This window comes from Bubalus kerabau, chromosome 6, assembly GCF_029407905.1.
Source record: "Bubalus kerabau isolate K-KA32 ecotype Philippines breed swamp buffalo chromosome 6, PCC_UOA_SB_1v2, whole genome shotgun sequence".
NCBI lineage: Eukaryota > Metazoa > Chordata > Mammalia > Artiodactyla > Bovidae > Bubalus > Bubalus kerabau.
Window position 1 is genome coordinate 69,863,923 of NC_073629.1, and position 24,740 is coordinate 69,888,662.

The 24,740-nt window shown below is 37.8% G+C and overlaps 1 protein-coding gene across 9 annotated transcripts in view; it reads left to right on the plus strand.

The window, feature by feature from the left end:
* SLC44A5 (solute carrier family 44 member 5) overlaps positions 1-24,740 on the plus strand; it is a 399,223-nt gene that overhangs the window by 208,506 nt on the left and 165,977 nt on the right. For 5 of the 9 annotated variants that reach the window (XM_055585456.1, XM_055585454.1, XM_055585459.1 and 2 more), the window contains one exon: positions 17,967-18,015. The exons of the other annotated variants lie outside the window; for them this stretch is intronic. In XM_055585456.1, coding sequence (XP_055441431.1) covers positions 17,967-18,015 — 49 coding nt within the window. The remainder of the gene's footprint in view (positions 1-17,966; positions 18,016-24,740) is intronic. 9 annotated transcript variants of the gene reach the window in all.

Genomic DNA, 24,740 nt, shown 5'->3' on the forward strand with positions numbered 1-24,740 from the left:
TCTATGTTAGAGAGTGAATAAAAAGTGGTGGCACAGATAACTAAAAAGACAGTTCTAGGTGACATTCCATTATTTGTTCATAACAAATATTTAATCCACAGCTGCTATGACTCAGAATTGCTGTTCAGAGTGGCAGGGCATATAGTAGTGGATAAAACAAAGCCCTTACCCTCTTAGAGTTTATATTCTAATGGAAAAGACAGACAATAAATAAAACAACTTTCCAAACTTGTCCAAAAGTGGTTCTACCAGTTCCCTTCTCACTCACAGTGTATGAGATCTCATTATTCCACATCTTCTGTCAACATCATATTATCAAGCTTTTTACAAGTGTTTTGGGGTTATATATTTCTTTCTTTTTGTGGTTTTTGTTTATATCTGCCTTATTATTAATGAAATGGAATTGTTAAGTTGCTCAGTCATGTCCAACTCTTTGTGACCCCATGGACTGCAGCACGCCAGGCTTTCCTGTCCTTCACCATCTCCTGGAGATTGCTCAAACTCATGTCCGTTGAGTCAGTGATGCCATCCAGCCATCTCGTCCTCTGTCATCCCCTTCTCCTCCTTATTCCATCTTTCCCAGCATTAGGGTCTTTTCTAATGAGTCAGCAATTTGCATCAGGTGGCCAAAGTATTAGAGCTTCAGCATCAGTCCTTCTAATGAATATTCAGGACTGATTTCCTTTAGGATTAACTGACTGGACCTTCTTGCAGTCCAAGGGACTCACAAGCATCTTCTCCAACACCACAGTTCAAAAGTGTCAGTCCTTTGGCACTCAGAGTTCCTTATGGTCCAACTCTCACATCCATACATGACTACTGGAAAAACCATAGCTTTGACTATATGGACCTTTGTTGGCAAAGTAATGTCTCTGCTTTTTAATATGCTGTCTAGGTTTGTCATAGCTTTTATTCCAAGGAACAAGTGTCTTTTAATTTCATGGCTGCAATCACCATCTGCAGTATTTTTGGAGCCCAAGAAAATAATGTCTTCACTGTTTCCAGAATACTACTTTATTATTTATTGACCATTTTGATTTCCTCCTCTGGAGTCCCTACCCAAGTCCTTTGCTCACTTTTCCATGAAGTTTTTGGTTGGTCTTTTTCTCTTTGAACCATAGGACTTCTTTACATACTCTGGGTATTAGTAATTCAGTGTTATAGGTGTTACTAGTATCCTCTGTGAATGTCTTATCCCACTTTTTAGTGAGTCCTTTGAAAACAGAATTTCTTACTTTTGTTGTAGTTAAATTTATCATTTATTTCCCTTGTATCTAGTCCTTTTTTTTCCTGTTGCTCAATAAATCTCTCTGAGGTTTTATAATTTTATCTTTCACTTTAAGTTTTTCTATCTGGAATCTGCTTTTGGGTCTGATGTGAGGTAGCAGTCCAAAATGATTATTATGTTTTCCTTTGTGTATATCCATTGTTCTATCACATTTATTGAAAAGAATGTATATCCATAGGGGTTTTATGACCTGTTTTATCATAGTATTTGATAAACTACTGAGAAAGCATGTTAAAATATCCTACTATGTGAATTTGTCTGTTTTTTCTGGTAGTTCTATACAAGTACATTTAAAATTTCATTAATTTCATGTAATTGCAACTATTGCAGCATTCTGGTTAATTGAAACTTTTATCATTATGAAGTGACCCTCTTTATGCTACTAGTGCTTTCCACTGTAATTTCTGTTTTCAGAGACTACATACAACTCCTTTCTTTAGGTTATGATTTATATGCCACATCTTTTTTTCATCCTTTTACCTCAACTTTCTTATATTCTTATTTTTGGATATGCATATAGCATATAGTTCGATTTCTTTTTATCTAGTATGAAAATTTTTATTTCTCACAGGCACATTTAGTCCATTTGTGTTGAATCTAATTCTCAATATATTTGAGTTTATATATGTCTTTTCTGCTACAACAAAATATCAGACTGGGTGGCTTTTAAACAACAGACATTTTTTCCTCACAATTCTGGTGGCTGGAAAGTCCAAGACCAAGGTGCTGGCCGATTTGGTTCCTGGTGAGAGCCTTTGTTCTGGCTTGACGATGTTTGCCTTCTCATTGTGTCTCCACATGGCAGAGAGAGTTGGCTCTGGTCTGTCTTCCTCTTTTTGCATGTGTGCATGTCCAGTTGCTCAGTCATGTCTGACTCTTTGCGACCCTTGGACTGTAGCCTGCCAGTTTCCTGTCCATGGACTCCTCTAGGCAAGAATAGTGGAGTGGGTTGCCATTTCCTACTCCAGGGGATCTTCCCAACCCAGGGATCAAACCCACGTCTCCTGCGTCTCCTGCATTGGCAGGTGGATGCTTTACCACTGCACCATCTGGGAAGCTCCTTCCTCTTCTATGAGGACATTAATCCCATTGTGGGGGTCCCACCTTCATGACTTCATCTAAGACCCTTCTTCCTGATAGTATCATATTGAGTGCTGGGACTTCAATATATGAATTTGAGGAGGATACAAGGATTCAGTCCATTAACAATATGGATCACCTTATATAGGTATACCCTACTTTTCAAAAGTTCACTTTGCACCTCTTTGCTTTTTATGACAGACCTGCATTTGTATCTGTTTTCAGTAACTGAAAGATATCAGAAGATGATTTTCACTTTTACAAAAAGAGATGAAAAGTAGAAATAGCATTCAGCACTTGTTTTGCAATGCACCTTTTATAGAGGCCGCAGGCATTCTAGGCAGCAAGAGAGCACACCAGGCTCCTTCCTCAGTGTCTCAGCATCACACTGCCACAGCTTTAAACTGTGCCTGTGAGCATCCGTGCTTTATCTCAAATTATTTTGTGCATCTATTAGCAAGATGTGTCCTATGGTAATTGCTTCTTTGCTTAATGCCATTTTGGCTTACTAAAATTTTCATAGAAATGCTCTGCTTTTGGATAACAAGGGAAACCTGCATGGTACTTTTTCATTGCCTTAACTGTTCTGTAAAGATTTTCTTCTCTTTCTTATCTGATTCTGGATTGGCTAATTTTTCTTATTCCATTTTCCTTCCTATAATATTTTCAAAGTAATGTTTACCAATTCTGCTTTTTAAAATATTATAGCATGCATACTCATTAAAATTTAAAACTCCTTAATATTTTACTTCCTATTTACAGAATACAAAAAATGTACAATACTTCAAGTCTTTGATTACATTCTATAATTGCCATAATTTTCTTTTGTTTTATATAACCCCACATACTCTATTATTGTTGCTTTCTATAGCCACTGATTGTTCTCCCTTCTTAGGTGTTTAGATTTCTTCTTTCATCAAAGACCTTCCATCTGACTTACTGTTTCTTCTTTCAGGAATATATATACTTAATATATTTCGGTGCGATGCTGCTAATGGCAAGCCTTCATGCTTTTTTTTTTCTGAAAAGTGCCTGTATTTCACCCTTTTTTGGGGAACATGACACAGGGACACTAGATGTCAGATGTCACTAGAGGTAGACTTCTGTGCTCTTTCATTGTCCCTCTCCACCATTACCATTCTTTCTTTCTGGAAATCTGATTTGACATGTAGTAAAACTTCTCACTCTGTACTCAAGTGTATCAACTATACCTTAATATTTTTTCATTCTTAGTTTCTTTATGCTACATTCTGAATAATTTATTTTTACTTACTTTCTAGTTTGCCAATCGCCTCTACAGCTGTGTCTAATCTGATGTCAAACTTACTAAATTTTACATTTCATTTACTGTATTTTCGCTTCCAGATTTGATTTGATTCATTTTCAAATCTGCAGAATAATTTTATATACTTTTTCACATTTAATTTCAAGCTTGTTTTTTATTTAGGAAAAACAGTGAGCATAGTTGTTTTATAATCTGGGACTAATGATTTAAATGTTTAAAGACTTTATTAGTCAAATTTTGTTGTGTGTTGATTATCTAGTTTTTTTTTGTGTGTGTTGTCTAGTTTCCTTATATAATTTGCTTTTTTAATTGTGAGGTGCCTATTTCGTTAGAAAATTATTTGTGAGAATTCTTAGAATAAAGATGAATTTGAACAGAAGTCTGTTATTGTCTGTCAGTTTCTTAGGAACCCATATAGATTAACTTCACATATACTGCAAATTCAAATGAGAGTGTTTTCGCCCATCTTACTGCTCAGTGTCACGGTAACTTTCTGAAGGGTAAGGTCCATTTTATTCTGAGGGTATAGTCCTTTGAAGTGCCAGCTTAGCAGAGGAACGATTTCCTATTGGACTTTCCTGCTCTTCTTGAGCAGCCTCTGGCCTGGAGCTTCTGTCCCCTTTGCTCCTTGCATTTGCTAAGTTGCTTAGTATCCTTGGGGTTATCATGACTTTAGCTGTATTCTCCTCTCTCAGGGTTCTCACTTTCACTTTGATTTGAGCCTGGCATTTCTTCATTGTTTTGTCAGCTCTCCAGTGCTCTAAAAATATTCTTTAAACTTTATATTCAGAATATTTAGTTGTTTTTATAGAACGAGAGAAAGGAAAAACAGTTGAACCTCTCATGCTTTTGGAGTTGAAGCTAACAGACTTTCACTTCTAGATTTAATCTTCACAGTTTCCTGTATCTACTGTTGTGGCATGTCCGGGCTCCCTTGGTGGCTCCGATGGTAAAGAATCTGCCTGCAATGCGGGAGAACCAGGGTTCAATCCCTGGGGAAGGGAATGGCAACCCACTCCAGTGTTCTTGCCCGGAGAATCCCATGGACAAAGGAGCCTGGTGGGCTACAGTCCATGGGGTCTCAAAGAGTTGGACACAGCTGAGTGACTAACACACATACACAATGTCGTGGCAGGTTATTTAGTCAAGTCATTGTCTTTCGTGCTAGATTTCCCTTCCCCAGTTTTTCCCCTCCCTTCTCTAAATCAGTGCAGAATGTAAAAGAAATAAACGCCCAAAGTTTTCTTTTGACATTGAACTTAAAATATGTTTACTCTTTTTGTGAAAAATCCATTCTAAAAGGAAAAAAAAATTCATGAGCATTTCTGCCTCGCATATGTTCTATAGATTTTACAAGTATAAAAACCAGGCTGTTTTATCTTTGACTTGATCCAAGGAGACAGGACTCCAGGAAGGAGTGAGATAAGTCCCCAGGCATCCATTCCAACTGAATATCTTGTTCTGTAACACACCCCAACCCATAGCACTAAGAAGAAAGAACATCAGTCTCTCTCTTTTGCTCTCTCTCTGAGTAGATTTAACAGTTTAGAGTGGATCATGAAATAGGTTGTGTATCCCTGATGGCTGCTGTTTCCCTAATGGTCATTATAAGTGACTAGTTTGACCAGTTGGTTAAAAACCATAGTTTACCACAATTTTTCCTCAGTTGTCTTATAAGTAGAGGCATCCACATGATACAGATTCTAATAGTGCACTCCATCTGCAGTTTTTATTTGTTGGTCATGATGCTTTGTGGGTTTTCCCAGTGATTATTATCTTCCATCATCTTGAGTTGTAGTAAAAGTCAGAGCTGATAAGCAGTTTAATTTTGTTCTCATAAATAACCTCTGGGTGATATGAGGAAGTAGAAGAGATGTTATCACCAGCTACCAAAATGCTTTATGCACTTGTGATAAATTGACCAATTCTTGCTATTTTTCTTTAGTAGTGTTTATTCTTAAGTTCAACAGAAGTCTTTTACTCAACTATAGCTTTAAAGGTAATTTTCTTCTTTTTTGTTTTACAAAAGTTAATGTTCATATTTATATAATGATGAAAACGATCATTTTCCCTAACCTTTATTCATTCACTGTGTTCTTGACTGAACTCTGTAGATGGAAAGGCCAGATGAAGTCCCTTATTTTTATTTTTAGGGTAAGTAAATATGCTCCTTATTTCCTATCTCTGGTTGTGAAATTGTTTTTATAGTTTCTTGGAGGTATGGGAGTAGGGCTTGGCATGCTAACGAAATATATAACCTATGAAAACTGGAAAATAAGGAGTTGCTTCAGTGTAATTAGAGTATGTTATTGGTCTTTTTTTTTTTAAGTGCCTCATGTTGAGCAATAAAATACAAATATGGCTAGAAAGAAATATTAGAAAACCCAAGCTGATAACCTTCAAACTCAATTCATGTTCTTGTTTGCTTCCAGACTATTTTTAAATCAATATTGATTCATAATTTTATTTATTCTGAGATGTGTGGTTATCCAGTAATTCATGGCTGTTCTATAGCAAAATTCAGTGCTTTGTCACAGTAGTCAAGGAAAATCATTTTTTCAGAAGTACATTTCCATTGCCCCCTAACCGTGCATCTTTCAGCATTGCCTATAAAACTGGTCTATTAGGAAGCAGCCTGAGTGTTTTATGTATGTTTTCTTTTGCTTGCTCAGTGGACATGAGGTTTCTTTTTTACATATTTCTTCTAAGGTTGACATTCTAACTGAATGTTAACAATTTGTGTTCATATAGGGCAGATTATTTCAAATGATGATGCAAGCTATTTAGAAACCAACCCTGTGGATTTAAAGTGAAAGTGAAAGAGTTGCTCAGTCGTGTCCGACTCTTTGCAACCCCATGGACTGACTATACAATCCATGGAATTCTCCAGGCCAGAATACTGGAATGGGTAGCTTTTTCGTTTTCCAAGGGATCTTCCCAACCCAGGGATCGAACCCAGGTCTCCCGCATTGCAGGTGGATTCTTTACCAGCTGAGCCCCAAGGGAAGCCCCCTAAAAAAAAAATCTTTGAAAAAAATATTAAAAAAAAAATCTTAAAGCAAGAGATTTGACATTCCAGTGTTTTGTCATAGGGTGTTTTGTCATTCATATGTTGAGGACGTTTTTCAATATGGGGGAAGAACAACCATCAAAAGATCACGATACCATAGTATTGTTTGGTTTGGATCAGTGCTGAAGGAGTCTTATTTGCATATCTGTTCATCTTGCCATGTCCAGTGTGGGGTCATGTTTCTGCTCAAGAGGAGTTTCTGGAAGGCACATCATTTTCTGCAAGAGACATTGCCATCACACGGTGATGAAGCATGGTACTATGCCCTTTCTTTCACCCCTACCAAGTGTACTCCTCTGCGGTGCTTCTGGAATTGCCTCATGTTCTCTCATTGCTACAGTCTCAGTCAGGCACCTACCACCACCTTATGTCTGAAATATGACAGCAATCTTCACGTTGGTTCCTCTGCCTTTGCTTTTCCATTTCCTCTGCATCATGCAGAAGCATAAACATGTGACGATTGTGTTACTTTCCCAGAAGACTTGAGGGGCTCTGTAAATCCTCCAGCTCCTGATGGTGTGCATCATTCCACTAACTGCTCTCATGTTTCTTCCCCCAGATTCTCTCTTTGCTCTGGCTCAGCATGTGCTTTTGTCCAGCTTTCCCAGATGACACAAGATTCTATCCTTTAAGCATGCTCAAAATTTCTTTCTTTCAAAAAGTGATTTCATAAATGTTACACCCAGCTCAGTCATTGAAAGCATTTAGAATTGTTGGTGTCACTTATAGTCAGTGTGACAATCCAACTAAAGTTGGGTTGCATTAGATCTGCACAGATTGACTTTCGTTATAAAGGTGATTTACATATACTTTACTATTTTCCAGTTAGATGGTCATCCTGAAGAAAGAAATTGTTTCCTTCTTTTTTCAGTTTGTACTTTTTGCTACTATCTATCGCTTTATAAATGACAAAATGAAACTTCAGAGAGAAAAAAAGCAATTCGCTCAAGATCATACAGCTTGTAGTGGCAGAGATGACATTTGATGCCAGGTAATTTGAGAGCAATTTTTACTCATCAGTATGAGGTACTGTCTCCCTTACTTCCTTTGTTAACTCCTACTGATCTTGACATTACAAAATGAATGATAAATTAGTGTTAGTGATAGGGGAGTCATTTTTTTTTAATGTAAGTGTGTTTTTAGGAGTCTATTAACTTGCTTTCAATCCAAGTTGAAACCTGTCTAAAATAATTAGCTGATGATTGTTAAGATTGATTTCCTATTTGTATTTTTATAACCTAGATTAAAATAGTTAGTGGTAGTCTGTCAGTCATGTCTGACTCTGCCACCTCATGGACTGTGGTCCACCAGACTTTTCAGTGGAATTCTTCATGCAAGAACACTGGAGCAGGTTGCCATTCCCTTCTCCAGGGAATCTTGTGACCCAGGGATTGAACCCAGGTCTCCCGCACTGCAGGCAGATACTTTACTACCTGAGCCACCAGGGAAGAGTTCACAATTACATTGACATTATTTTTAAACTTACTCTATAAATATTTATTGAATGCCTATTATGTATACACCAGGTACTGAAGCAGATAATAGCAATAGAGCAATCCCCAAAGTCTAGTTTCTGCCCTAAATGAGCTATCAATCCAATAGGAGGAATAGTCATGTGTATTAGCTTCCTCTTGCTGCTGTAATGACTTTAGCACAAATGAGGTGGTTTAAAATCACACAGACTTATAATTCTGGAGGTCAGAAGTCCACAATAGGTCTCAGTAGACTGAAATCAAGTGTCACAGGGCTGCATTATTTCCTAGAGGTTCTATGGGAGAGAAATCAGTCTTCTTAAATTTCCACTTTCTAGAGGTTGCCACTACTCTTGCCTGGAAAATCCCATGGACGGAGGAGCCTGGTAGGATGCGGTCCATGGGGTCACTAAGAGTTGGACACGACTGAGCAACTTCACTTTCTCTTTTCACTTTCATGCATTGGAGAAGGAAATGGCAACCCACTCCAGTGTTCTTGCCTGGAGAATCCCAGGGACGGGGGAGCCTGGTGGGCTGCCGTCTCTGGGGTCTCACAGAGTCAGACATGACTGAAGTGACTTAGAATAGCATAGCATAGAGGTTGCCACGTTCCTTGACTCATCACTCACTTCAGTCATCAAAGCCAGCAACGACCAGTCAAGTTTTTCTCATGTTGCATCACTTTGACCTTGTTTCTGCTGTCACATCTCCTTTGACTCTTCTGTCTCCCTTTTCCCTATTTAAGGACTCTTATGATTATACAAGGCTCACCTAGATAATCCAGGGTAATCTCTATGTCTTGTGATTTTCCACTTAACTAAATCTGCAAAGTCCCTTTTGCCATGTAAGGTAACATAGTCACAAGTTTGGAGATTAGGACATGAGCATCTATCTACCACAGCATGTAAACAAACACCTCGTTGGTACAGTATACCATGTGCAACAATACAGTATACCACGTGCAATAATAGAAATATATGTCTCAAAGATGAATGCAATTAGCTACCATGATGTAGGGGCCAGTCAAAGTGGGCTCCACTTACTGGCATAATGACCAGTAGAATGTCTTTAGTCCTTGTCCTTGAAAATGAATAGGAAATTTGTGAGCAGAACTGTAGACTTCCTTTAGTCATTGCCAAGGGAACAAAGAGGGGAAAGTCCTATTATTCAGAGAGCACTGTATAAAATAGGAGCTTCCCTGGTAGCTCAGCTGATAAAGAATCTGCCTGCAATGCAGGAGATTCCAGTTCAATTCCTGGGTTGGGAAGATCCACTGGAGAAGGGAAAGGCTACCCATCCCAGTATTCTTGGGCTTCCCTGGTGGCTCAGCTGGTAAAGAATCCACTGTTCTTTACTGGCTGAGTCACTTTTGGAGGGGAACCATAGCAGTTCAGAATTACTAAAAGATCAAGTTTGAAGTGAGGGATGGTAGGAGATTAGGTGGGCAAATGGGCCAGATCGAGAAAGGCCATATGGGCTGTGAAATTGGAACATTATCCACTAAGAAATGGCAAGGAATATGGCTCTTTGTCCTTCATTAGAGGGAAGGAAACCTTTTCCTTTGATAAAATGACAGATCCTCATTTATAGACACACCATCATAAACATATTTGAAAAGTAAAGTAAAACAAGTATTTAATTATTCCCAATTCTCCACTGCCTGTTGTAGAATACTAAAGTAAGACAACTTTGTACCACATTATTTTTCCATGCTTGTTGGAAAGTTATCTGATGTACTTGCTCATAATAGTTCTAAGTTCTCGGATACTTGTTTGCCCCACCTTAGTTCCCCCTTCACGCTCTAAGTCACATTAGATTATCTGAAGGAGAACACCTGAAGGAATAACATTAAATGTCTCAGATTTTTGCTTTAAATGATCAATGGTAGTCATATTGTCATTTTCTTTGAGAAACAGATTGCTTTTAAGAAAGAAAAGTGTCTGGGCATGACCAGCTGCTTTATCTTGCTGTTTTCATTTGACTGAGTCATGTGCAGTTGGAATCCATAAACTGAATTAATTACCTGGACTGTTTTTCATAATCTTCAGGAATTATTTCTAGTAAGAAAAAATTGCACTGGATGCCTGCAATATAAACTGTTAGCTATAATAACAAATGTGCAGCTGTCTATAATGAATAATTTTTAGTGATTCTATTATCACAACAATTTTGGTGATCAGAGAGTCATAAGAACTGATGAAGCTTTTAAAATAATTACCTAATCTTAATTTCTTTTCTTTTCCTTTAAGTGAGAAATATGAATTGCACTTAATTAGCTGAGCTATGTGGTAGTGAAGCATTGTAGCTCTTTTTACTTAGCTGGTCCCTCAGTCTATTTATTCCAGAGATGCAATTAGAGCACATGAGAGCCTCAGAAAAAGCAATGCCCTGTATTGATTTCAGGAAATAAAAAATTTGCATGACAATACAGATTCTGTCAGCATATGGGGTAGGGTGAAGTTATCACTTTCCAGCTGCTATTACTATATGAAATCAGCTAAATCTTCTCATTTGACTGAGGTCTTAGTGTATTTGCAACTGAAATATAAGGCAGCCAGAAATTACAGTCAAAAAGTGTCAGCTTTTCAGAAGATTTGACAATAACGTTTCATTTACACCACAATCCACTTTTTCACTTTGTAAGGTACAAATCACACAAAACTTGGAAGCCAGCCTAGACACTTTTAAACCAGTTTTGCCCATCTTTTTGAAAAAAGAATAATTACAGGATCAATATAAGTTTCCAACCTCTTTCAATATATTTTCTTTCCCCACTCATCTATGACATTTCTCTAAGGTCACTATTGAGAAATTTACTGCCAGGTAGCTCAGCAGAGGCTTTGGGGTCAGACTGAATGCCACCTCCACCTCTTGTTAGCTGAAGGGCAAATTAGGTGTGACTCAACTTCCTCATCTATAAAATGGAAGGATAACAGTGGCATACATCATAGAATTATTGAGAGCATTAAATGACAAAATAAATATGCCAGTGCTATGTATTGCATAGTTCAAGGGGGTACTATTCACATTGTGTTTGTGTAGAATTGTAAAAAATGACATATGTGTGTAAAGCTGTTATAGCAGTTCCTGGTACAAATAAGCATTCACTTAATAATATTTCTGTGGAATTTATAATCCTTCTTTCTTGAAACTCTTGAGTTTTCTTGAATGTCACTTTCTGCTTCTCTTCCTATAGCTGTTATGTCTTACTCTTAATTGTGTGTTTCCCAAAGCTCATGCATATCTAATAATTTGCTTTTCTCTTACTTCATCAGGCTTGGTCTGTTATGTACAGCTAGAATTAAGGACAGTGCATGAATGAAACAGAGGTTAAGATTAAATTCAGAATGAAATCAAGTCAACTCAGTTCAGTTCAGTCGCTTAGTCATGTTTGACCCTTTGTGACCCCGTGGACTGCATTACGCCAGGCTTCCCTGTCTGTCACCAACTCCTGTAGCCTGCTCAAACTCATGTCCATCAAGTCGATGATGCCATCCAACCACCTCTTCCTCTGTTGTCCCCTTCTCCTCCTGCCTTCAATCTTGTCTAGCATCAGGGTGTTTTCCAGTGAGTCAGTTCTTTGCATCAGGTGGCCAAAGTATTGCAGCTTCAGCTTCAGCATCAGTCCTTCCAATGAATATTCAGAACTGATTTCCTTTAGGATGCACTATTTGATCTCCTTGAAGTCCAAGAGACTCTCAAGAGTCTCCTCCAACAGCAAAGTTCAAAAGCATCAATTCTTTGGTGCTCAGCTTTCTTTATGGTCCAATTCTCATATCCATACATGACTACTCGAAAAACCATAGCTTTGACTAGATGGATCTTTGTTGGCAAAGTCATATCTCTGCTTTTTAATATGCTGTCTAGGTTTGTCATAGCTTTTCTTCCAAGGAGCAAGCGTCTTTTAATTTCATGGCTGCAGTCACCATCTGCAGTGATTTTGGAGCCCCCCAAAAATAAAGTCTGACACTGTTTCCACTGTTTCCCCACCCATTTGCCATGAAGTGTTTGGGACCAGATGCCATGATCTTAGTTTTTTGAACGTTGAGTTTTAAGCCAACTTTTTCACTCTCCTCTTTCACTTTCTGTCAAGAGGCTCTTCAGTTCCTCCTTGCTTTCTGCCATAAGGTTTGTGTCATCTGCGTATCTGAGGTTATTGATATTTCTCCCAGCAATCTTGATTCCAGGTTGTGCTTCATCCAGCCCAGCATTTCACATGATGTATTCTGCATATAAGTTAAATAAGCAGGGTGACAATATACAGCCTTGGTGTACTCCTTCCCCAATTTGGAATCAGTCCGTTGTTCCATGTCCAGTTCTAACTGCAGCTTCTTGACCTGCATATAGATTTCTCAGGAGGCAGGTCAGGTGGTCTGGTATTCCCCTCTCTTTAAGAATTTTCCACTGTTTGTTGTGATCCACACAGTCAAGGCTTTGGTGGTCAGTAAAGCAGAAGTAGATGTTTTTCGGGAACTCTCTTGCTCTTTCTATGATCCAGCAGATGTTGACAATTTGATCTCTGGTTCCTCTGCCTTTTCTAAATCCATATTGAACATCTTAAAGTTCTTGGTCACATACTATTGAAGCCTGGCTTGAGCATTACTTTGCTTGTGTGTGAGATGAGTGAAATCGTGTAGTAGTTTGAACATTCTTTGATATTGGCTTTCTTTGGGATTAGAATGAAAACTGACCTTTTCCAGTCCTACGGCCACTGCTGAATTTCGCAAATTCTCTCAAGTGACCTAGTGGTCTCCAAATCTGATTGTGCATCAGAATTATCTGATAGGACAAGCCTACCCCAGACCTTTGGAACTATAGTATTTGGTGTGGAGGGGCTAGATGAAGTGGTTTTGGTATATTTTAGCTGTTAGCCAGTTTGGGGATGGAAATCTTGAACCAGCAAGAATGTCAGCACTAGTGTTCATTATCCAAGTCAATGCACGGGTCCTGAGTACTGGTGGAAAGTAGAGCCCAAGTTCAGCATCAGTCAGGAGGCGAAGAGACCTATCTGTTCATGACCCGCTCTGGCTCCATGGCACCCTCTGAATGTCTCTATCATGGCTCTTAACACCAGTGTTGAAATTTTAATCTTAAGCTTATATTTCGTATTTTCACTTGAGATTTGTGAAAGCAGACTTAGTCTCCAGAATTCTTCCTCAAATCCCTACCAACTTTTTATTGCAAGAATATAATAAATGTTGTTAAAATGAGTTGTTGAAACCTTAAGTCAGGTCAAGAGAGGGAGTGTATTAGTGGTAGTCTTTGGTTGCCTGTGACAGATGTGAACTAGCAAAAAGCAAGATAAAGGACTTCAGTATAAGGATATAATATATCACACAAAACTCAACCCAGGTCTCAGGTAGGGACTGGAACAGAAAGCTGAAGTCCATGAAGATTTCCATCTTTGCTGCTTCTTATACATTGGCTTCAGTGATTTCTTTCTGAAAGCTTTCTTTCTCTGCTTCTCTGGTCTTCAAGCTTTACATTTTGCAGTTCTGATCTTTCACTGTTTTAATTCTAATCCCTGGGATAGAGTGACCAGAAATGACTGGCCTAGTTTGGGTGTAATATCCAAACCAGATCCAGTCACTGATTGCCAGGAAACAGCTACAAGGGAGAAACTTGGTGGCTAGAGACCATGCCTGTGGATTAGAGAGGAAATCAGTTCCTAGAGAAATGGTGACTAGACACCCTGAAATGTATTTGTCGCCATGAGGTAGAGGCAGACAAGGCAGTCAGAAAAGGAGAAGCTGACAATATGTCAGAACTGAAGTATTTACAGCTATCTCAAACAGAAAACATTCTACTCATTTCCCCCAAAGTAGGAACCCATGCTGGCTTTGCAGGGTATGACCCCAGGAGTCTGTTTTGCTGCAATGAGATAGGGCAGTATGGCTCCCAGGTCCATTATGTACCATGTTGGTGACAGTGGGTACCTTGGCCTCTCTATGTCTGGACTTTTGCATATGTACAATGAGGCTAATAATAGCTTCTAATCTAACTAAAGAATACATTTATTTTTCAAAGTAAGCAAAATAATGCAAGAAAGCACTTAGAACAGTGCTTAACATTTAATGATTGAAAACGTGTTAAATATTATTGTTATTGTCACTATAACAACAGATCCTGATATTCTTTATGGAATTTATTACTTTTCATGTGATAAAGTTATGACTTCCAAGTATTTATCTCAAGGTTTGACCCAGACTTCAATTTCTTTAAAAAAATCTTTTTATTGAAGTATATTTGATTTACGATTTTGTGCCAACCTCTGGTGTATAGCAAAGTAACTCAGTTTTACACATATATACATTCTTTTTTAAAATATTCTTTTCCATTATGGTTTATCCCAGGATATTGGATGTAGTTTCCTGGGCTTTACAGTAGGACCTTATTGTTGATCCATTCTAAATGTTATATCTTTTATTCTCCATCATCAAATTCCCAGGTCATTCCTTTCCCTCTCCATAAACTTCAGTTTCTTGATTTAAGTTGAACACTGGACTTTGAGTTAGATGTCCCCATGAGCCGAATCAGCCTCATGCTCTTTTTCTCATAACAACTTTACAGTTTCTTCCACTTGCTAACGTTCCCAACTGTTTTAATAACATCAACCTTAAACTAAGGTAAAAGACCAGAAGTAACTGAGAATCACAGTTTCTAGGTCTGAAATCTCTTTATTTGGTCTTTTTTTTTTTTTTTGACATTTCTCTTTCACACCCTAAGTCTTACCATTCAAGTGCTTTTTATCTTTGTCATGTAATTCTGACTAAGAATGAATATACATAGGGGCTTACTAAGTGTCAACCACTGTTTTAAGTATTTTTACAAGTATTAATTCATTTAATCCTCATAACATCTTTATGGTGTACTATTGTCATCCCCATTTATAGATATATGGGATGTCCTGTTGGCTCAGACAGTAAAGAATCTGCCTGCAATGCAGGAGACTTGGATTCAATCCCTGGGTTGGGAAGATCCCCTGGAGAAGGGAATGGCTACCCACTTCAGTATTCTTGCCTGGAGAATCCCATGGACAAAAGAGCCTGGAAGGCTATAGTCCATGGGGTCACAAAGAGTTGGACATGACTGAGTGACTAACCCTTTACAGATATGGAAACTGAGTGAGACTCAGAGAAGTGATATGATCTGTCTAGGGTCACGGCTAGTAAGTGACAGAGAATAGGCAGACTGACTCCAGAGCCGTTGCTCCTAACCCCTAAGCCGCATGACTGCTCTGTGATGACTGATGAATCTCTCTTTCCATTGCTTCTACCACCATTTGGGGTGGGGCTCACATGTCTTCACCTCTATTATTGCAATAGGTTCCTAGTTGGTCCCCTTGACTTTGCACTTTGTGATAGCACTTATATACTGCCACTAAATTATTCTTTAATTAAGCCCTGCTTCTACCATGTCATTCTTTGGTTGAAAATCCTACTATAATCCAAGATCCATGACTGTCAATACCCAAACTGGAGCTCAAAGATGTGGGATGTAAATGTGCAGAATTTGTATCAGAAAGAGACCTGTCCAACTAAGTGACAACTTGAAACAACAAAGGTAAACCTACGGTTTATTCTAGAAGCTAAGCCTAGCATTCCCCTATCCTGGGGGATACCCAAAGTGTGTCCTGCGGCCACTGGCCCTTCTCAACTCTGAGCTCTGGGTATTTCCTCAGATAACTTGTCCTTGTGAACAATCAGCATCTGAAAAGTCAGATTAAAATTGCTACCTACCTTCCAAGTTACAAGAAAAACTCACATGAGATCTGGGAATGAAATAACATTTAGAATCAAAATGGTTCTTCTTCATATGAGAAAGATGAAACTACTGGGTTTTTTGCATTAAGTTATAGTTCTAGGCAAAAAAAGAAATACTTCTATGACTCCTTGTTGGCTTAGGATGTATAAAGTACCTTCTGTTCCTGGTTTTTTAGGCTTTCTGTAGTCTGGTTCCATACTATCTATTTAGCTTTATGTTTTCCTCCTTCTGTTCGATTATCTAGGATCAGGCTGATCTTTTCACCATCCCCGTGCATTTGCTGTTTGTTCCTAACTCTATGACTTCATACTTGTCCATCTCAAAATACCGTGACTCTAGGAACTCTTCCCTACTAATCTCAACTGGATGTGACCTTTCCTTCCTTAGAATGCTCCAAATACTTTCCTTGTACCCCCTCTTATGGCATCATATTCTGTCTTGTTTTCTGTGACTTGTGGTCTTTTCTTATTTCTCTCCCTGCTCACCCCTTTGTTAGCCTGTTGAAGAAAGAGACTGTGTTTCATTAAACCCTGTATTCCCTGCAGTGCTTCTTTCAATGTAGAGCACATAATGGGCAATCAATATGTAGTTACTGAATTTAACGGAGTTCTAGTTTCACCCATTCAGAATGTTTCTCTTTTCCCTTTTATTTTGTTCCAATCTTTCAGAAAAATCTCACTTCTTGAATGAAATGCTCTTGACTGCTCTAGTCCTCGATGAAACTTACTTTCTCAGAACTCTTGTAACACTTCAGGCCAATACCATACAATTTAGTACTTTATTATTTTATACAGTCTATTCATTGCTCGTGTATTATAATACAAGACCTGATATATAAAGATTTCAAGAAATGTTTGTTGAATGAATCAATATGTCAATCTTGCCCACCAACTAGAGGGTCTCCAAGACAGGAAGCATCCTTTATGTATCTCTGTATGCCCTCAGAGCTCTCAACATATAACAGGTGCTTTATGAATACTTGCTGACTGATTGGCTCTTGGATTTCTGTTCCAAGTCTGCCCTCTCCTTCCTGTTGTTCTGCCCTCAGCCTGTGATTACACTGAAGAGGCTTTGGAGTCCTCAGGTCTAATTTCCCCATTGAGTACAGGCTGAGTCAGATTGCTGACGCACAGGCCTCTTTTTTCCAGACCCTTTTAAAATTCTGTCTTTAATTCAGGCCTTTTTATAGGGACAAATGCCTAGAGGAAGGGAGCAGGGATCCTTTAGTCAGGGGGGTGAGAATTGCAAAATATAAACTTTTGGCCAGAAATGATTTTACAGAACTTGTTACTGGGTGTACCCAGTACATGTGGGGGAAAAGGCCATTCTGTGTCTACTTTGTATCGTTTAAAGACAAGGGTAATATATGACAATTCATGTTACAACAGTGAATGACTAGGGCATTTCTTCAGATGGTACGAAGTCTACCAGTAGATCTAAAAAATAACAATCAAAAGCAATAAAAATAACACTTGTATAGTAAAATATAATAATGATTTTTGCATACAATATAGCCAACATGGCAGGGACCAATAGTGACTGGTATTCCAATTGCTCAAAGGAAAGCTTCATGTACTGAGAGGAAAGGGAGAACTGTGACAAGCAGACATCTCTATTACATTGTGCACCTCACAAGTACACAGCAACACTTGGAAATGGCAGATGGTAGAATGCGTTTTTGCAGACTGGAAGGGCTTCAAGTTTTGCTCTCTTGGCTGTGATCTATGATGTTGCTGCTCAGAACAGTGGGAGATATGTACACAGTGTGCCTAAGAATATGGTGCTTAACAACTCTTCCCAGACTTGCTTCTAGCTGGAGACAGGGAAAATGATTGGCAGCTGTATCCAAGGTATAACTGATGTTTCACTGGACCAAAGAATGAGTTCAACACTGCACTAAGCAGTGGACTGGCTAAGATAGGAATTTTTCTTTATTCATATTTTATGTATATTTATTTGCCATTTCATTGGCTTCCATGCTTAGAAAGTTCTTTATTTTAAATGCAGGTACTCCAAGGGCATATGATCCGCATTTCAGAGGACCCGTTGTCAACAGGTAAGCAGTTCTTTTCTCTGGAATGCATTTGTTAACAAACACAGAAAGCTTATTTATTTATTTTTTATATCATTTTCCGGTCAACAGAGAATTGTGTCTACTATGAGAAGGAAATGACTTATTTTTAGAATAAATGTCCCCTTATTTATACAGGGTAAGTACAGGGAATAAATCTTCCCATGAGTCATGAATATCCTCTCCTATTCAGCAAACTAACTGCCTCAATTTATTAGACTGAAGAGTTTGTGTTTCTCGAGAGGAGAAGCAAAAAACTGCTTTACAGGATTTAACCACTTAGTAGAGAAGCAGACGCATTCCAGTTGTTTTATGCACCTGTTTACTCTGTGATTCGCCACCGCAAATGCAGAGTTGCTATGCCAACTTCTTCCACACAGGGTATTTGTGCCACTCAGCCTTCCAAAGCAGAGAGCTTTCTCAGAGTCATCCATTCACCAATGCCACATGTATGCTTTAGGGTATTTTAAACTGCTTTAGGGAAATATCTGCTTGTCTCAACTGGTGTTTCTCCTGCAAGGTGGCATGGCATTTAAAAAGTATCCAGTAATTCACAGGCTTCTTTTATTATTATTTTCTACCCTCTATTCTCAGGTTTCCTGCTAATCAAAAAGGGATCTTGCAGGGTAGAATGGCTAAAAATGAAGAGAATATTATGCTGTGGGTAGCTTTTTTTTTTTTTTTTTTTTTTTTTTGCTTAGCATTGACTTTGATTTCTGGCAGTTGCATGTCATAATAAACTGTAATGTGAAATAATGATCAGTGTCCTTATTTGCACTTGCCAGCATGTATATTAGCATTACTGTTATGTCTCTGTAATACCCTAGCTTTAAACAAAAGTGTATCTAGTTTATTCTAATTGTGTAAAAAGCCAAGTCATTTGTTTGAGTCACTCAAAGATGTACCTATGCCCTCTTTAGAGTAAGTCTGAAATCTCTCTCATTCTGTCCATGGTAACACCATGAATACATTTTATTGACCAGTGTACAAACAGCCTCATTTGATATGGAGGTTACTTTTATTATGCTTGCATTCATTTTATAGTAACTAATTTGTATGAATGGCATCTAGCTTATTGACCTCAAGAGACCTCTAGATATAATCCAGATTCAACAGTAGAAACAAAAACAATGATAATAAGGGAGCTACCAAATTTACACAGATGAAATACAGATTAGAGTTAATGCCTTTTCTAGCCATAGAGAAGAAAGCAGAGCTTGGTCTGACTGGCTGTGGGTGTGGGGAAGGAGGTTAAAATCTGTCTTCAGTTATTTAGAATGTACTGGTAGAACCAGGTGGTCCAGGTAAAGTCTAAAGCACTGTGATGATCACTGTGAGAAAGTAATCTATTTTTACTAAGGGCCTTTTGTGATGTCTTAGCACCAAAACACCTTCAAAGGTAAAATAATCATTGTGTATACCTCCCCTTCCCCCTAATTCTTTAGTCTAAGAATGGAGAGAAGTATTGTAAAACCATGGGGGCTTAACTATAGAAAGACACAGTTTGCTCATTGGTAACTTTGCAGATGCAGAGGTTTATAATGCATTTTCTGAGAAAATAGTTGGGGTGTTTCAAGAGCAAGTAAGAAACCCCACCTTCTTCACATTACCTCTGCAACTAGGCCAGCTTTAATAACATGTTACTTACATAAAGTCGATTTCTTTCTGAGAGATCCCAAGTCTTATCAGATATTCCAGCAGACCTTCACAGCACTGTCTGCTCATCATTCACAATGTTCTGTATACCTCTTCAGTTCACAAGAACATCATTTTGTGCCCAGTGATCAGCCAACTGTAGTTGTTTCCAAGAGAAGTGAAGGAACAATGGTAATTCCATAGAAGAGATTAACTTAGTTTTTCATTTGTGATGCTAAAGCTGAAACTCCAGTACTTTGGCCACCTCATGCGAAGAGTTGACTCATTGGAAAAGACTCTGATGCTGGGAGGGATTGGGGGCAGGAGGAGAAGGGGACAACAGAGGATGAGATGGCTGGATGGCATCACTGACTCGATGGACGTGAGTCTGAGTGAACTCCAGGAGTTGGTGATGGACAGGGAGGCCTGGCGTGCTGCAATTCATGGGGTCGCAAAGAGTTGGACACGACTGAGCGACTGAACTGAACTGAACTGAACTGAGATAAGAGGGACTTCCTGGCTGGCTCAGTGGTAAAGAATCCACCTGCCAATGCAGGAGTTTGATCCTCGGCCAAGAAGATCCCCTGGAGAAGGAAATGGCAACCCACTCTAGTATTCTTGCCTGGAAAATCCCATGGACAGAAGGAGCCTAGTGGGCTACAGTCCAAGGGGTCACAAAGAGTCAAACACGACTTAGTGATGAAACAACATTAACTAAGATAAGAATTGGGCATATATGGAAGCTAATGTCCCATAATGTTGACAACAAACAACAATTCTTGAAGAAATATTTGCATTGGGTCTTAGTTGCAGCACGCAGACTTAGTTGGTTTGCAGTGTGTGGGATCTTAGTTCCCTAACCAGGTATCAAACCTGAGTCCCGTGTATTAGAAGGCATATTCTTAAGCATTGGACCTCCAGGGAAGTTCCACAAACAGTGTTTTTGATAGTCCCGTTTGGAAAGGTAGTTAGCCAGTGCCTGTGCTTTGTCCCCTATATTCAACAGAATTTTAGCATTGGATTGAGGTTGTGAGATTTTTGTACAAGTTTAAGGGATGTTTAGCAGTATTCTTGGCAGTACCATTAGAGGGCAAAAATGAATGCACATAGAAAACTAAGAAATAAATCTCTTTTACAAGCTGCTACATGAGAAAGTTCTCTTACAATTTTACAACTAAGAAAAATTTTCATTTAATGTAAAGTTGGTATACTTTCTTCTGTTATATAAAGAGAACTGTAATCTACTGTTTCTCCTTTTGTCCTGACTTGTAGAAAGCCCACTGATAATTTAATTTCAGTGCCAGCAACTACATTAGCCTTTGAGTCGAGCATTTCTTTTTAGGATTTTGAATTTCTATTTCTATTTTAATAATGCTGTTGCATCCAGTTTTAAGTCATTTCACTAACTCAGAATATTCATTCTTGAAAGAAGCAGCTTATAGGCAGACAGGTAAATAGAAATGAAAACCTTGAATGTTCCATAATTGACTTTTTCCCTTCTCTATATACAAAGTAGATGAAGGACCTATGGCTGATACTAATCAAATTGATAGGTTTCACAATGCTAAAAATAACTATTATTATAAATGGTACAAAATCTGTCCGGAATGTAATAACCTGTGCTTATTTTTACCTGAGGCACTGGGGAAAGGTTAAATTCACTATCATGAAGGAATTTAAAGAGAGACTGAAGGGGGATTTATTATGAATGTTGTGAAGGGGACTCATTCATATAAAGGACTTGTACTAAATGACCTCTGAGTCTTTTCCAACCTTGAAACTCTGTGACTCTGTGATTCAATATTTTTTATTATTGTAATTAGCATACAACATTATATTAGTTTCAGGTATACAACATGGTGATTTTATATTTTTTATTCATTATGCTTGTTACCATCTTTCACCATGGAAAATTGTTAAAATATTATTGACTCTATTTCCTATGTATATATTATATTCCTGTGACTTATTTATAACTGGATGTTTGTACCTTGTTAATTCCCTTCGCCATCTGTCTGTCCTCCCTTGTCTCTCCCCTCTGGTAACTATCAGCTTGTTCTCTGTATTTATGAGTCTGTTTCTGTTTTGTTTGTTCCTTTGTTTTGTTTCTTAGATTCCACATATAAGTGAAATCATATGGTGCTTGTTTTTCTCTAACTTATTTCACTTAGCATAGCACCTTCTATGTCTATAATACTGTTACAAATGACGAGATTTCACTTTTTTATGGCTAATATTCCATTACACACATACACTACACCACACCACATCTTCTTTATCCATTCATATATTGATGGATACTTAGGTTGCTTCCATATCTTGGCTATTGTAATTAGTACTGCAATGAACATAGGCTGCATATATCTGTTTGAACTAGTATTTCATTTTCCTCAGATAAATATCTTGAAGTGCAATTTCTGAATCATATGGTACTTTTGTTTTTAGTTTTGTTTTCACATTTACTTATTTATTCATTTTTATTTTTGGCTGTGCTGCATCTTTGTTGCTGCACACAGGCTTTCCCTGGCTTCAGCGTGAGGGGGCTATCCTCTAGCTGCGATGTGCAGGCTATCATTACGGTGGCTTCTCTTTTTGTGGAGCATGGCCTTTAGGAGTTGTGGCGCAGGGGCTCAGTGGTTGCAGCTTGTGGGCTCTAGAGTGTTGGCTCAGTAGTTGTGGCACATGGGCTTAGTTGCCCCATGGAATGTGGGATCTTTCGAGACCAGGGATTGAACCCATGTCCCCTCCATTAGCAGTCAGATACTTAACCACTGGACCATCAGGGAAGCCCTATTTTTAGTTTTTAAAGGAACCTCCATACTATTTTCCAAAGTGGCTGTACTGATTTATATTTCTACTGATAGTTCACCAGCTTTCCCTTTTCTCATACATCCTTGCCAGTTTTTATTGTTTCCTGCCTTTTTGATAAAGCATTCTGACAGGTGTAAGGTGATATCTCATTGTAGTTTTGATTTGCATTTTCCTGATGATTAGTGATGTTGAGTACCTTTTCAGGTGCTTGTTGACCATTTGACTTTTTTGAGAAAATGTCCATTCAGGTCTTCTACTGATTTTTAAGTGAAGTTGTTTATTTTTTGATGTTGAATAGTATGAGTTATTTATATATTTTGGATATAAACTCCTTATCACATATATTGTTTGCAAATATCTTCTCCAATTTAGTAGGTTGCATTTTCATTTTGTTGGTGGTTTTCTTCACTGTGCAAAAACTCTTTAGTTTTAACTAGTCATATTATTTTTGCTTTTGTTGCCATAGGATATTTGGAGACATATCCAAAAAGATACTGCTAGGACCGGTGTCAAAGAGGTTACTGCTTGTGTTTTCTTCTAGGAGTTTTATGGTTTCATATCTTTCATTTAAATTTTTAATCCATTGGAATTTACTTTGTTTATGGTGTGAGAAAGTTGTCTAGTTGGATTCTTTTGCAATTAGTTATCTGGTTTTTCCAACACTATTTATTGAAGAGACTGTTTCTCTCCACTGTACATTCTTGCATCCTTTATTGTAGGTTAATTGACCATATTAGAGGGGGTTTACTTCTGAGCTCTCTATTCTATTCCATTCATCTGTGTGTCGGCTTTTGTGCCAGTATCATGCTGTTCTAGTGACTATAGCTTTGTAGTATAGTTTGAAATCAGGGACTGTGATACCTCCAGCTTGGTTATTTCTCAAGATTGTTTTGGCTTTTTGTGATCTTTTGTGATTCTATACAAATTTTAGAATTGTTTGTTCTAGTTCTTTGAAAAATGCTATAGGTATTTCAAAAGGGATTGCATGGAATCTATGGATTGCTTTGGGTAATATGGACATTTCAACAATATTAATTCTTACAATCTATGAGCACAGAATGTCTTTCCATTTATTTGTGTCATCTTCAATTTCTTTTATCAATGTCTTATAGTTCTCAGAGTAAAGATATTTTACTTCCTATGTTAAATTTATTCCTAGGTATTTTATTTGTTGATGCAACATTGAGTGGATTGTTTTCTTCATTTCTAATACTTCATTATTAGTGTACAGAAAAGCAACAAATTTCTGTCTATTAAACTTATATCCTGCAACTTTACTGAACTCTTTCATTAGTTTTGAGAGTGTTTTGGTGGAGTCTTAGTGTGTTCTATATGTAGTCATGTTATCTGCAGATAGTAATAGTTTCATTGCTTCCCTTCTAATTTGAATGCCTTTTTTCCCTTTTTTAAAATTTATTTATTTTAAATTGGAAGATAATTGCTTTATAATATTGTGCTGGTTTCTGTCATACATCAACAAAGATCAACCATACGTGTATATATGTCCCCTCCCTTTTGAACCGCCCTCTCACTTCACACCCCATCCTACCCCTCTAGTTTGTTTTTTATTCCTTTTTCTTGTCTGGCTAGACTCCCCAATGCAAGTTAAATGAAAGTTGTGAGATTGGGCATCCTTGTCTTGTTCTTGATCTTAGAAGGAAATCTTCCATGTTTTTACTGTTGAACATAATGTTGGATGTGGATTTGTCATATGTGACTTCTATTATGTTGAGGTATGTTCCTCTATTCACACTTTGTTAAGAGTGTTTGTCATAAATGGATGTTGAATTTTGTCAAATTCTTTTTCCTGTATTAAGATGATCATATGACTTTCATCATTTATTTTGTTAATGTAGTGTCACATTGATTGCAGCTACTGAACCATCCTTCAATTCCTGGAATAAATTCTACTTTAATGTGTTGTTGCATTCAGTTTGCTAAATTTTTTTGAGACTTTTTGCTTGTGTGTTCATAAGGGATAATTGTCTGTAATTTTCTCTATGTTTGTGTGTCTGATTTTGGTTCAGGGTAACATTGGACTCATAGAATAAATTCAAAAGTATTCCCTTTTCTTCAATATTCTGGAATAGTTTAAGAAGAATAGATAACTCTTCTTCAAATGTTTTGTAGAATTCCCCTGTGAAGCCATCTAGTCCTGTGACCTTTGTTTGTTGAGAGTTATTTTTTAAATTACTGATTCAATATCACTACTAGTGATTGGTCTATTCAAATTGTCTATTTATTCTGAAAAGAGAGACTTGGAA